We start from the raw sequence: 15,390 nt of genomic DNA on the forward strand, positions 1-15,390 counted from the left end.
AAGCATTTGATCCAAGTATATGCACTGCCCAGGGCAACGCTACATTCGCCAGCCGAGTTAGTGATAATGTCCTCTGCCAAGCAAGAAAAGCAAAAGATCATTTGGACCTTCCCAGCCATAGATTTCATTTTTGGTTTTTTTTTTTTTTTTCTTACCTTACAATATGATGTAGAGCATGAGACTGAAATAAGTTGGTGTGACTAAGTAAAAACTCTTTGTGCTAACCCACTCATCTGCAAGCTATTCATGTGAAACAGAATAAATGACTACTGGCCGGCAATATCTGCACTGCAGGAACTTTGAATATGGAGGTGTTGAACAAATTACATGTTTCCACACAAAGAAAATAACACTTAAGGTATAACAGCACTTCAACTTTTTCAACTATATTCCACTAATAAAACTTTAGTGTTAGCAAATGCTTCCATTTGTTTATGCAACAACTTCTTTGTTCTATTCTTTTACTTTCATAAATCTTTCAAACGCCCTCCTCTTCTCTGGCTGTCTCAGTTTTACCTATTTTCAATGCATTCATCACCTCTTTCTGAGAATAGGCTACTCTGGACTAGTTCTACCTGGTTTGCTGAAAGGGCAACACCTTTATGGTTTATGCCCTTAGCAAGGACAAGAGATGCAGTGTCCTTTGGGATTAAAATTGTTGTCTGGTATGGCCCAATATATGTGGATCTGCAGAACATTAATTAACATACTAAAATCAACACCCTCCCTAGTGTTTTCACAGCAAACAAATAGGTTTCTATCACTATGAAATTCTCAATTTCCTATGTCCATAATTCTCCCCTGGAACAAGTCACGTATACATTGTAGGTATTTCGGTCACCATGACCTTTATGCAGTACCATCAGAGGCAACACACAATTGCAAAGCTGAAAACCAGAGGACTCTGTGATCAAAGACTTTTAGTTATTTTCCAGAAATGCCTTTTTATTTAAGAAATCTGCTTTATAACTTGTTCTGACAAATGTCACGGCTGGAGAAATTCTTCCTCTAAGGGAAGATTTATGATCTATAGCAGAGCTTGCTTTCTTTGTGTTTTTCAGGAGACTGGATTCATCAAATACAAACTGCTCTTTGATTTGTGTGTCTGCATGTTCAGCACAAAGAAATTAAATACAAGAATGGGAAAAATGACAATACTTTTTATCTATAGGTAACTTTTTGGCACAGAAATATCATCCAGGGTGATCAACTGGAAAGTGCTGAGGTACTAGCGTAGAATGATGGGGTCGGAACAGGGTTTCCCACAGAGAAAACTATGCTTATTCTGTTCTTCACGCAGGCCACCACGTTGGCAGGCACATCAATGCCCCAGCAGATGGTTTGAGTAGGGACTGCCAAAACACCGCACGCAGAAGGTTGTCCTTCATGGGAGGATTTCAACTGAGGAACGTCCATCTCTTGAGAGGTCAGGGTACCTGAAACGTACCTGAAATGTCGCAGGACATACAGCCCAGAGAAGAAGTAATTGTAAGGATAACCTAGTTCAAGACTCGTCACCTCTGAACAGCGAAACAGAAATGAGAATAAAACTCTCCTTCCTTGGAGAAGACTCCGAGGAACCAGCAGCAACCAAATCCTGTGACACAGCTGTTTTCCTCTGACTGGGTTACAAATGCCTGGGGAGCTAAGGGGCCTGTGACTCAAGGCTCAGTTTGGCCAAGGGCCACAACACAGATCTCCTGAGCTCACACTGGCGAGGACTGAGGCCATTTGCACTTTCAAGTGGGGTTTCAAGAGGATAAGCTTAGTCAGCCTGGAAAGGACAAATACAACTACAAAATCTGAGCGAGAACAGTCAATAAGGTCTTGTTTACAAGAAAGCCTCTGAATAACTTCTGTGCTCAAAGTTAAAAGGTTGCTTGAGTTCTTTCCTGAATCAGGACTGAATGCCGAAAATACTGGACCGAGGGGGTGATGAGAGGTTGTCGGTTGACTTCACTGGGATATGGTATCACCTTTTGCAAGCTGCTTTTTTATTCATTAATACACTGATACATCTCAAAAGAAGATGAAGGCTACACTGGAAAACATTTAAATGTGTTCTGATCTCCAGGAATCAGCAATAACCTGCAGTCTCTCCCTCTGAAATGGACCTGATGCCACAGCTGTCCTGAATTCTAGGTGCCGTATTTTTGACACCTTCCGCTATTTTGGCTGTAGCATTCTCAAACTGGCCAGCCACCCAACTCAAACTAAGGGCGTTCAGCACTTTTAAATCCCCAAAGACAACCACTGTCTTTGTGGTTCGCTTATAAAACTGACAAAAGTACTAGTTTTACTATTGAAGGATGATGCTTTAGGTAATTCTGAAGTCAAACAGCTGCTGCTGAATCACAGTTAGCCCCATAAGTATTGGAACATTTTAAATCATAAAGGTCTGTACTTTATATAGTAGAGATTAAGTAATTTTGAACAATATGCGTGACAAATGCAAAAAGTATTATTTGGTGACTTACAGTTTTAAAATGCCCAGTACAACATTCAAAAGTAATCTGATGCTCACAGTCTCTATGCTCATCTCTTTGGTTAGGCTGAGTATCATTATTACTGGTAAACAGTATGATTTCTTTTTTTAAAAAAAATAGTCTATGAAACCCAGTTGAAAACAAATCTATGATGTTTTAATATTTGGTTTGTATTTCTTCTCCCACTTGTGAGTTTTTCTGATTCAGTATTTTTTTAAAAAATCAAAGTATCATTTGCCAATAAAAAAGGCATTGTAGCATATTTCCAATGTATACAGTATTTAAGTCCAGGTAAAAGTAAATCAGCTATAAATTAGTGTATTTCACATATAAAAATGCTCTCTATGTTTACATTTTAGGCCACAAACTAGTCTCAAACTGCTTAAAGTAGGCACTTAAAACAACCTGCACTTGACCAAAAATAATATCCATCATTTTTTGGTTACTGAATAACTCTGACACCACTTCTCTTTGTAATATGCTTATGAGACCAATAGGCACAGCTGATCATTGGGTATTATGAGCCTGAAGTCGAAACTGAAAATAGCTTCAGTCTTCCTTGTTCTTCCTTATTCGCCTCACTTCAAGGGAAGGCGTCACACATACTTGAAGACAACAGTTGGAGTTTTCCCCCAGAATAAGCCCCAGCAGCTGCCTCTTGCACTTTCGAAACAGCTTGTCGAACCATTTGCACCACTTGCACATTCTTACATGGGAAGACCCCCACTCCTGGGCGCTGTAACGGGCCGCAGCTGAAGGTGATGCTAAGCACTGATGCTAAGCACTACTCATCAGGCACGAACTTACAGGAACTGTTTCTTTGGTCACATGTTGTTTAATCATGAAACATGATGGTCCGGAGTGGACACTATTTTTCTTCATCCTGAGCCACGGCAACCCTCCCAGGTTATTTCAACACCTGGCCATATGTGTTGATGCAGACCCCAGCCTATTTGTCCCTGAGCCGATAACATTTGTCCCAACGGTGCTGGCTGTTTCAACAGGCAGTTACTATCCGAGTGAAGCCATGTTAATTATTTCCCTGAATATCCAGGGTATGGAGGGGGTGGGGGATACTGTATCGAAGTCTGTGGGGTTGGAGTATAAGGTGGAGGTAGGTCAGCTGGGTACTCCATTTCGTATTCGTAACTGTATGGTGGCGGAGCCACTGAAATGGGAGAAAAAAGAAGACATAGTTAAAAATCTTTTTTTTTCAGATGCAGGCCCCCCAAGTATTTTCTAGTTGACATTCAGACTTCCATACAACAGATGTAAAGTCTCCTGGCAATGCGCCCACTTGTTTTTCATACTGTCATTATACAGTTACTTTATGTCAATGCTAGTCCTTGCTTATTACCCTTTCCTTCACTGCTTAGTCGTATGCCCATCGACACGTGCTGGCAAGAGTGTTTGAGTGGCCATATGGCAGATGACAGCAGGGTGATGTGACAGAGCTAAACTTTTTCAGGGGAGAGAGGTTGGGTTTTTATCAGATCCGTTTCCTTCCACTCCCTTCAGCAGCAACGTGGATCTATGTTGTCTCAAAATGACGGGGTAGCCAGGGCTTTTGCTGATCTCCACAGACCTCTCAAACACCCTCTGGATCCCCAGGAGATGTGTGCCATGCCATGCCATGCCAATCACAGCAGCATCACACCTCCCAGGGCAAACACCAGACATATTCCCAGGAAGGTTCCAGGGCTTGGGCTTTCGCCTTGTTCACCCCAAAGAAGACATCTGAGGAGAGCCCAGCATTTGTAAACTGGATAAGCCATTAGGAAACAACAAAAATATTCACAAACAGCTGAAAATATTTTCTCAACTACTTCTACTAACCTTAGAGAAGAAGGATTAGTTCAGTGATCAAAAAATGCTGCAGAATGATAGCATGGTAGGAACTGAAGGCTCCATATCAAGACTGCATTAGAGAAGTCTCTACAAATTTTAAGGTCCAGAGTCTGCTCATGTCACCATGTCACTGTTAAGGTCCAGAGTCTTCTCGTGTCTCTGTTTATGTCACTATAGATGCTCTCCTATCCCCTCCCTAGCTGTCTCAAGCAGACTGACAGTGAAATAGTACTTGAATAGAGAGGAAACAGAAACCTACGATGTTTGTGATGGGGGAAAGAGATTTAAATGCCAGTGTGCCATGAAAAGCACTCCCTGCTCTCTGAAAACCTGGCTGTTCCTGTAGCTGAGGCCAAAGGAAGGGCATCCCCTCACTTGGCGTTCCTGTCCAGAACAGGTAATGGCAGGGGAGACGGCTGGTCACAAACCCTGCAGCCAAAGCCAGGCCAGTCATTACTCCAGAAGTGTTCATGACAGCAGGGAACACAGCAATCATTTCAGAGCTTCCCCATCTTCCAAAAACTGCTGCCGCTGAGAGGAAGAACTGCTCAAACTAATCTTTGCACCAGGAACTAGGAGTGTGCAGACAAACTGCCTGGAGGTGGAGAGATAGGGGTGAGTCATTGCAGGAGCAGACTTGGGGAGGAAAAGGCTACAGCTCCAGAGTCTTCATTTTGCTCTTGTTTTTACAGCTTGCAGTGACTATTAGATTCTGAAGTAGCTCTTCAGCAATTCATGGTTGAGAATATTGCAGGTTTTTTTTCATTACTCATCTTTCTATGCAAAACAAGGTTGCAATGATAAGGATGATTATAGATGGTTTTAGTTTAACTGAAAAGTAAGAGCATGAGGGAGAAAGACACTGAGAGCAGTGAATGTGACAAAGGAACACATAATAAATATTGCATAGCTTGCCTATAAGTATACATAATGCACCTGGGGTTTGCTACAACCTTTGCAACAGGAGGGAATATAAAGGCAGGGGATCTGTAAGAGTGAGATGAGGGGACTTTATCCATGAAACACCATTGCCTTTTATTACAGTGAACTCCCAAGTTATCCCAAGGCAATCGCTCCTGGCTTTGTAATTAACAATGTCACTGAACCAGAGACATAGCTGCATGGCATAAACACTGTTATGCTTCTTCCAGGGTCAGCTTTGCTCTTCAGTAATGTGGCCACTTTCACGTGGCGGGGAGTTCAGACAAATGAGCCTTGCAGACCCCAGCTGGCTGAGTGCAGATCCACCTTTGGTGCTCCTGTGGCCCAGTCCTAGACTGGTGTGAGTTGACAAGTGTGGTGCAGAGAGTGGCTCTGCACAGAGCTAGCTCAGGTACAGCCTGATGTACCAGTGCTCACTCGCTATGGGCACAACTGCACTGGAGCAGACCCATGAAGGGGTCCCTACCGTCCCCTGGGGTGCCCCAGAGCCTGTGACAGCTTATTAACTCAGTGCCAGATCTGACTTAGGCTCTGCACCTCCTCTGGTGCAGCCCTAAAAACCCATTACACCAAAACAACGTTAACCCACAGACAAGCCTGCACTGGGCACGTCCAACGCTCAGCTTACTTTGACCAAGGCACAATGTGCATCTCTGCACTGTGCTCCAAGTTCCTATCAGTTGAGGCATGGTGCCAGGCGGGTGCAGAGCGCTAGCCTGCATCCAGCACCGCGTGCCAGCCAGCAGTCCCTCCTGGGACACACAGCAGAGAACAGCCTGCAAAGAAGCCCGTGTGCCTTTGTAGAAGTCATCTGGGATCCTGCAGCACCCAGCAGGGCTTGTGAGCTCTGGCTGAGTACCAGCCAGCTTGGGCTGCATTAGACTCCACATGGCACCACTTGAAGCCTTTGCGCTATGATCCACAGACCTTATTGTCCAGGTTTTCCCCTCTCTGTGGTACGCCGGGCCCCTATTATATCAGATAATGAAAGGGAGCTGACTGCACGTGAACAAGAGCAAATACAAGAACCAGAACACAAAAGAAGAACAACTGATCCGTTGCCAGAGAGCCTCTGGCACAGAGAGAAGGTCCGTCCTGCACAATGCAGCACCGCCCTGAGCGAGGTCTCAACATGCTACTGTGGGCACCGCAAGCCATGCAGCTGTGTATGCTACTGTGGGCACCCGGCCAGATCTCATTAGCCCACTGAGTAGCTGAATAAATTAGCCCAGGCAGAGTGCTGCACTGACGAACACTGCGCACACTGAGCTGTCTTGCGTTTCTCAGCAGGGAGTCGTGCCATTCCCCTCCGGACTGAGAAGAGCCTCCTGCTGTATTCACATCCCCCATTTACTGCAGAGCTGTAACTACCCAAAGATACACTCCTGCCATGAACACAGGCACTCTTGCAGGAGTGTCATTTTGCTTCCTTACCTGGGTACGTGCTGATAGTGTTGATGTGCGTAGTTCGGATGACCCCTACTCGAGTCCCACGGTTGTTCTTCATGCACATGCAGATACAGATGGCAATCCCGGCAATCACTCCCATTATAAATACTATACCGAAAACAATTCCAGCTATCGCTGTGCCTCTGCAAGGGGAATGGAAACATGCAGTCAGTCTCAGTCAAATAATGTTTACAAAACAAAATTCTTTTCTCAGGAGCAGCCCTCATTTGAGGAAAAAAGTGCATATCGATTCCTGAAAATGCTGCAAATTTTGATCCATCAGGGCATTTGAATAGAAGAAATGAAAGATCTCCAAGACCAAAATGAGAAACTCTTTCAAAGTCACCTTTGCAATCATGCCAGATCACTCTGCTGATTTACCCTATGTTAAATCCTCCCATTCCAGGACCTTCCGAATTTAACAACTTTTAAACATCACCAAGAATAATTTCTTCTGTTTCCCCTCATCACACAAGACTTTTTTTTTTTTTTCCTGAAGGCATTGGTATGATTGTCTTTTGAAAAGAAAGAGTAAGTTATCCCTAGTAATGTATTCCAGAAGCATCCTGAAGCGTTTGCATGCCGTGCTTCCACAGGAATGGTTTTGTCATTGTTTCATCTTAGGTCAAAAAGTCCTTCTGCTGTGCTTCTGAGCCCACAGATTAAGAAGAGCCTCCTCTTCTTGAGGATGAGCAGCAAGAAGCAAAGCAAATGCCCACTCTTTCACACATCTGCTGCTGCAGCCAGCACAAGTATTTGAGGCTAAACGATTTCTTTTAAAATGGTCCAGAGGAAAGAATTTAGCTCAGCCCCTGAAGTAATGAATCAGACTTTCCTTGAAATTACATACAGAAAGGAAACGAAGCCTTATTGCACTGACACACGGGAGAAAAACCTCACCAAGAGGCACTGAAGAGCTCCCGATAATATTGAGGGCAAAATCAGCCTTTCTGATGAACCCTAGTTCACTCAGGTTTGTTGTCAGGCACAGGCAGTGAAGCATATGTTATATGAAAGATGGTATTTATAGCCTGCCCTTTTATGAAAAAAAAAAACCCCAGTGACTTGCCAGAAATATTCTTACTCTGCGCATCTCTTCATCTTCCAGCAAAGATTTCAAATAGCAATCTTGCTGGCAACTTTTTTACTGGACATTTTAATCAATCCAAACTGATAAGTTTGTCAACATGAATAACCTCCACTAGGAATTATTGCAATGTAGAGAATAAAAGAGGCACCGCAATACTACAAAGACAAATAGTAAAAGGAGTCTAAACCATAGTTTAGCTTTCCCATATAAGCATGGGAACACGTAGCAGGCCTGATTTTCAAAACGCTGATAGCCTATTGGCTTCCAAAAAGTCAGCCAGAGTCAGGATGGATTCAATATTTGAAAAATCAGACGTTCTATTTAGGAACCTAAATATGAATTTAAGAGCTTGTTTTTAGGCCCCAACAACTCAGGAACTTGGCCAAGATTTGCAGTACAATTACTGAATTGTATATCACAAGTAAACACAGACAATTTGCTGTCTTACTAAAATACACTGGCAGGGAGCTAAACTGCTCTCTGCTGTTATGTAGCAATGAATGAAGAGTGTGCAGGCAGAGTAAACCTGTTAATATTTTGCAGGCCTAATTTATGAATCCTTAATTCATGGCAGCAAGCACCTAGCCATAAAACCAGTAGCTCAAAACACTGATGTGATCAAGTGCTTTGGTATTAACCACTATGAGCAACTGAGAAACAACCACCCCTCCACCCCTTCCACATCCCCGATAGTTTGCATCTAAGAAAAAGATAGTCTGACGCTCCTGGAAGATGGGACCAAGAGACTTCGAGTTTTGCCATCCTGCTCCCTCTGGGAACATTATCTCTACCTTTAGAGAAACTGCTGTATGAGAAAACAGTTTGATTCAGGAGACACTTCAACACAATACTCCCTTCATTCCAGAAAGTTTTCTTGTAATACCACAATTAAAAAAATTAGGCATAATGCACAGTACCCCTGTTATAAACAACAGTGAATTGCTAGTGCTTTTGCTACATCCATTTAGTGGATGAATCACTGTGCCCTTCACTCAGAGCACTGCATCGCAGAGTCGCAGGGAACTGGTATGCTGAAATAATCCCTCTCCCAGGTGGAAGAAGCAGAACCAGCCACTGCTGACCACTGGCCTCATGTCCTGCATTGCGTTTCTGCTTTGTGCATGGTCCACTGCTGCCCAGCTCCTGCATCCCAGGTACGTTCTGCCAGGCTGACCTGCTCAAATCCCAGAAACCACAACAGTTTCTTGCACTTCTAACCAGCTGCACCCTGAAGATAACCCAGCCTCCATTCTAAGGGCCGACAGAAGTGGATAACACACAATATTGAGTGCACACTTAGCACACATAACCTTCCCAGAGCTAAATTAAAAGTTCTATATGAATAAAGCCCATTTTAAACACAGTTTCAATAGAGATTGTCTCAGCTGTCTCCAAAGGCAAAGGTGTCCCATTTGTTCCAGAAATGGTGAGACCATTTGGTCATCTGCCCTGAGCGATGAGAGAAAACACTCTTCATGTGCCGGATACCCCAGCCTCACACCCAAAGCCCACTCTCCCCTTCCACATGAACAGCAACTGCTCCAAAGCAGTATCACTCCACTAATTTAAATGATGATTCCGTGATAGTTTATGTAAGAACTAAGAGTGTTCATAAAGAAAGGAAGAAAGATGAAAAAATGTCCCATACCATCTTCAAAAGGAGTTTCCACCCTTCCTGAGATATTAAACAGATACTTATGTACTTGCCAGCTTGCCTTGGGTGACAGAACTGAGATCCAAGGACTCACTTGCAGTCCTAAAGCTTTTTCCTAGTGACCCTTTGGCAGTGTCGGCTGACTGGCACTATCTTGCCCCTGCAAGGAAGCGGCAGCAGGGCGGGACACGGCTGTAGAGAGCCCCTTCTTGGGGCAGGTATCTGCCTGCATCTGAAATTCAAAAAGGGCTGAAATGCACTGGCAAAACTTCCAAGCTGGAAAAGGCCTCTAAACACAACTATATTAGAAAGCAAAACCCACTTCTGCCAGGCTAGCAAACCTGAGTCAGTAAGCAAAATAAGGAACATCCACTAAAGCATTCTTCTGCTGGTTCCCATGATAGGTCCTGCTGGTATAGCCATGAACCAGAAGCAAAAATGGTCACCAAAGAAAATATTCACCAGCTTAGTTCTGCTGACAAAACTGGTAAGTGCAAGTCATGCTCATGGTTCTGAAATCAGGACAAAAAGCTGTTTAAATAGCTAGACCCACCGCTGTTCGTGGATTCAGGTTTTCACACTGCAGTGGTAAATTCAGACCACCTATGGATTGTTACGCAAAGACAGCCTGAGATACGGAGCAAAAGATGTAGGTCACTTTTTAAATCCGGTTACAGCCTGACCGAGTACGAGCAGAAAGGCGCTCGCTGGTCTCAGTGGGCTTCAGATGAGATCCAGTGCCACCCATGTGAAACTGTTCCAGGAATTAAGTGTTTGCCTTGAAAAAGACCTGTTTGAGAGGACTTCAGGAGATGTACTCTCCCAAATATATATAACGGAACATATGTAATGCTATACCACTCTCTGACGGTGAGTCAAAGCTTAAACCCATCCTGATTCAGAGACCTGCAGCCCCTGCCACTCACAGTGGTCCCCAGTAAAATGAGAAGCACTCTGCCTCTAAACATCAGGCTGCACCTTCTCAGCACCAAATCCTGGCAGGATGACGGTTGTGCAGTAGCTGTTCTGGGCACACAGCACAAAAATAAATGCTTGTTCTTTTGATGGAAAGCCTATGGTATGACTAGAAGGTACGAAGAAAAATAAGCATGTATTTTTTATAAAATGGCGAGGTTTCTTTTTGTGCTGTTAGGGAATTCTTGAAAATAAATATCCTATAAGTAAATATCCCTTATTTTATATTTAAAAAAAAAAAAAGCTTGCTTTGTCTCTCTTTCTCTCACTGATATTTTAGACTTCTGTATAGAGACACAGAGGGATACAGCAATTTTTCACGCTATCACCACCATAGAGCTGTTCAAGGGAAAGTGCCTAAGAGAAAAAGGACGCTGTAAAGCAAAAGAAGACCTAGAAACCACACAGCAGAGTCACATAGCAACTACAAAGTTTGAAATAAAGAGAAAACTTTGAAATAGAACAATTTGAAGGAAAACATTATGCAAAGTCCTTTAAAGAAGCAAAGCAAATGAAGAGAAAGACTGTCACAGAAAAACAGTGCACAGAAAAGTAAAGATGTAGAGGGGGGAAAAGTAATATTAAAGCTGTGGAAATGTCGAGAGACATTGTTGGGGTAAACCCCAGATATTCAAAGCAGCAGCTTTCCACCTGCATTTAGCAACATCCCTCTGGAAAGAATATAAATCTCATTCACAGCTTAATGTTTCTGGCCCAGCAGAACCCTGTGCAGGGGATCAGGCCTTTTGCTGGCGGCACCAAGGCCTTGGCAATGCTGGAGCCAGGCAGGGCTCTCACCGCTCCTGCAGCCAGCACAGCTGAGGTGCCCGGGGTCAGAGAATCCGTCCCTCGGGGGAACCGCTAACTTGGTGTTTCACACAAGTGGCAGAGGTGTCACCAGCGGTCACTCCAGCCTGCCGTGGCTAGGGTTGAGACGACTGGAGAAAAGGAGAGAGACTGAAGAGCAGCCCCGCTCCTTGAAGTCTTAATGAGTGGGAATGGAGTTCATTTATGCCCCTTTCCCCTCCAGAAGGCTACTACTTTGGGAGTTAGGCAAGCAAAGTGGATGTCAAACTTGCTCAAGATGAATATCACCTCTGCAGTCATCTCCACTTTGGGGACAGTGGATCTCAGAGGCCTACAAACCTTATGGCTCAATAGGTTAGTGTTTCCTGAAGGAAGAATGATTACTGAATAGGCATAAATTATCAAATGCATTGCCAAAACTTGGGAGCCAGGTATACAGAACTTTCTCTCCTGGTCTCCTTCAGTGATCCACAGCTCAGCAACTTTCTGACCCAGACAGGTTGTTTTGTTTTTTAACTATAACACTCAGTGGATTTCTCCTTTGCAAACCTGCCCAGCCTCCTCCTGAGCTCATGTAAATTTTAGCATCCGCAGCCTCATGTGGCAAAGAGCTCCCCAGCTTAATCACGTTACTGAAGAACTGTCTCCTCCGGTCTATTCTGAACTGAACGCTCAGTAATTTCACCCAAGCCTCCCAGCTCTCAGCTCGTCAGCTGCCAGCTACCCCTTCTGCACTGCCTATGATTTTACAGACCTTTCCCATTGCCCGGCAGCCAACTCTTCCCCATCCTGCAGGAGCCTGTCCTACTTGGCTGTTCTGCGTACAGGGACCACTTCATGGCTCTGATCTCCCTGGCCACCCCTCCGTGCACCATTTCTCATCCTCTTCCGTTGTTTTCTGAGAGCTGCAGCAGCACCATGTACGACACAGAGGCACAGTAATGTTTGCTGTTTTCTTCTCTATTTTCTTCTTAAATAACCCATGGTATTAGATCTGTTTTTTTCTTGACTGTCAAACAGTTGGGAACTAAGGTTTTATGGCACTAATTACCATAATACCAAGTTTAATTTCTGAGAAGTAATGTCAGTCCAGAGCCCATCAATTTTTGTGGAAGTTTGGGTTGTTTTTCCCTGTATGCATGATGTAGTGTTTATGGGCCCTGGATTTCCTGCCATGGTGCCTGGACTCATGTCCTCTACCTGAGGAGACAGGCTAAAGCTAGCACAGGTGAACTTAAGCCACTTTTTTTCCCAAAGCCCAGCTCACTCTGTAATACTGTATCAGTTTAGAAACTGTCACTGCAGAAGTGACAGAGCTCCGCACCAGAGATGCATTTATACTGGCATAAAGGTCTTTTCATCCTGTAATAGCTCACGTTAGCAATTTTACAGCAATTTGACTGAGTATGGCAAGAAGTTGTTAGAAGCATCTGAAGATCACTATTCCCACTCTGCCTTTGCTATATTTCATTACCATATTAGTGCAAGAAAGACGTGCCACTCTCAGTCTTCACTTTGCTCAGCTGATCTCTTCCATCTCATCATCTTTCCTAATTTCCAATACTTTTTTAGTTCTCCAATTAATTTATTGCCAACTCTCTGTATCTGTGATTTGCTGGCACTGCATCTCTAGAATAATATTAATAATAATGCATGCCATACATTTTGGAATACTACTGCTAATACTAATAAATACCCTTTAATTTTTTCTCGTTTCAGGCATTCAAGAAGAAGCTGATAAGAGATTTTTTAAAACTCATTCTCTGAGATAAAATAAAATAAAATAAAATAAAATAATCTTTGATCTTCTGATCCAGCCGCTGACTTTTTGAAAAAAGTACTCTTTGGACTCTTATTCAGACTTGATGCTACCTGGAGGGAGGAAGTGTTGGGCTATTTATTTAATCTGGTTGGCAAACCCCAGTTTACTTGGACCAACAGCAGAAGTGCAACAAGGTCACGTGTTGTTTTCTTCTGCCTCCGCCAGAGAAGGCAGACCCGTTCTGAGGGGTTTGTCCCTCTCCATGGTTGTCCCTTTATTTTCATAAGGACAAAACTACATAGTGAGTGATCATCTAAGAGACTGGCTTCGCTGTCCAGGGCATTTTGGCTTTATTGCTGGGGTACCTTAAGAACCCCATGGCAAAATGCATTGAGAGCAGCCCTGAGGAGAAGGACTTGGGGGTGTTGGTTGACAAAAAGCTCAACATGAGCCAGCAGTGTGTATTTGCAGCCCAGAAAGCCAACCGTATCCTGGGCTGCATCAAAAGAGGTGTGACCAGCAGGTCGAGGGAGGTGATCCTGCCCCTCTACTCGGCTCTCATGAGACCCCACCTGGAGTACTGCGTCCAGCTCTGGGGGCCCCAACATAAGAAGGACAGGGAGCTGTTGGAGCGAGTCCAGAGGAGGGCCACAAAGATGACCAGAGGGCTGGAGCACCTCTCCTATGAAGACAGGCTGAGAGAGTTGGGATTATTCAGCCTGGAGAAAAGAAGGCTCCGGGGAGACCTTATAGCAGCCTTCCAGTACCTGAAGGGGGCCTACAGGAAAGCTGGAGAGGGACTGGTTACAAGGGCATGGAGTGACAGGACAAGGGGTAATGGCTTTAAACTGAAGGAGGGCATATTTAGATTAGGTATAAAGAAGAAATTCTTTACTATGAGGGTGGTGAGGCACTGGAACAGGTTGCCCAGAGAAGCTGTGGATGCCCCCTCCCTGGAAGTGTTCAAGGCCAGGTTGGATGGGGCTTTGGGCAGCCTGGTCTAGTGGAGGGTGTCCCTGCCCATGGCAGGGGGGTTGGAACTAGATGGTCTCTGAGGTCCCTTCCAACCCAAACCAGTCTGTGATTCTGTGATTCTGTGATTCTATGATAAAAACTGATGGAGGGTACCCCATAGCAGAACCAGCAGACTTCTCACCACAGAGTTTTACAACCCTGGAACGCAGACACCAGCGTAGCGTGGACTGAAAAGCAATCCACTTGGGAATCAGTTAAATAGTCAACTAGCTGCTGCCTCCTGTTGTAAATTAAATAATTAATTTACAGAGTATCAACTCAAATAGACCAGGCCTGTTTTCAAGGCTTTACTTTTTGCAAGTTGTACTTAGACAAAATTCCTGCTAGTACTTCCTTTAAATACATGTTTTACCGCAGGGAGGAAAGAGATGATTGTCTGCTTCCGTAAACAAATCCCGCCTGCCTGTTAAAACTGGGTACAGACTGTACTTGGACAGTATTTCCCTTCTTTTGCTCCTACTTGGTTGCATTTAAGGTGTGTTGTTAATGTTTAATTCCTTCCAAATAGTTTCCTCTGTGCCATTCCCTCTCTACCTTATTATATTTGCAAGATTATTAACTCAAGCACCAAAATATCCTGAGTAGCAGCTGTACAATAAAAAGGTAGTGGGTAATTATTCCAATTCCTGACCTCCCTTCTCCCAGCTCCTTGTGGACAGGTCATCACTTTGAGATGGCTCCATATTGTTAAGCTACATAATCTTGCAAAAGTTTAAAGGATAGTACGTTCTGTTTTTTAGTATTGCCAGTGCCTGAGCAATAGGGTAACTTCTACAGCTTGTTAAAAGGCTGCTGAGCCACTGAAGCGTAACTGTGGCACACAAAATCGGAGAGAAAATCATATAAATGGCAAACCTAAAGGATCTGTAATTACAGTTTGTTCTGGTTTGGGCTATCATCGGACAGACTTTTCAGACAATTTGCCATTTGAGAAATATGTAGACATTTTATGCTTACTTCTATTATGCCAAACCATATGCTTTTCTCCCCAGTGCACTGCCAGAGGTGCTGCTTGGCCAGTAGTGCTGCAAAGTGCTTCAAATAAGTGATCCTGGAAAGGCCAATGTAGCTGCTATGGTAAAGGGAGAATAGAGAAAGCGGGCTCTTCCTCTAGCTGGTCCCCAAACTGCTGCCCCTGCCTGTGTACGACAGGCCTGGGATCCTCCTATTGCCCTAAAGAGAGGGGGTGGAGGTAGGGATGGCATCGCTTCCACCTTGCTTACGACTCAATGCAGGGCTAGCTCAGAAATAATTTTATCGACAGAGGGAATGATGCATGAAATATAGCTGGGAGGTGCATGCCACAATATAGCAAGCACAATACTTAATACACAGTGGTGTT

At 44.1% G+C, this 15,390-nt stretch overlaps 1 protein-coding gene across 1 annotated transcript in view; it reads right to left on the bottom strand.

Annotated features, from left to right (window-relative positions):
• Window positions 1-933: 933 nt before the first annotated feature.
• CYYR1 (cysteine and tyrosine rich 1) overlaps window positions 934-15,390 on the bottom strand; it is a 58,733-nt gene continuing 44,276 nt past the window's right edge. The window contains exons 3-4 of the mRNA XM_054810580.1: window positions 6,711-6,868; window positions 934-3,654 (exon numbers count right to left, since the gene is read on the bottom strand). Coding sequence (XP_054666555.1) covers window positions 3,521-3,654; window positions 6,711-6,868 — 292 coding nt within the window. The 3' untranslated portion in view covers window positions 934-3,520. The remainder of the gene's footprint in view (window positions 3,655-6,710; window positions 6,869-15,390) is intronic.

The sequence above is a fragment of the Grus americana genome, chromosome 1 (genome assembly GCF_028858705.1).
Source record: "Grus americana isolate bGruAme1 chromosome 1, bGruAme1.mat, whole genome shotgun sequence".
NCBI classification, from domain to species: domain Eukaryota; kingdom Metazoa; phylum Chordata; class Aves; order Gruiformes; family Gruidae; genus Grus; species Grus americana.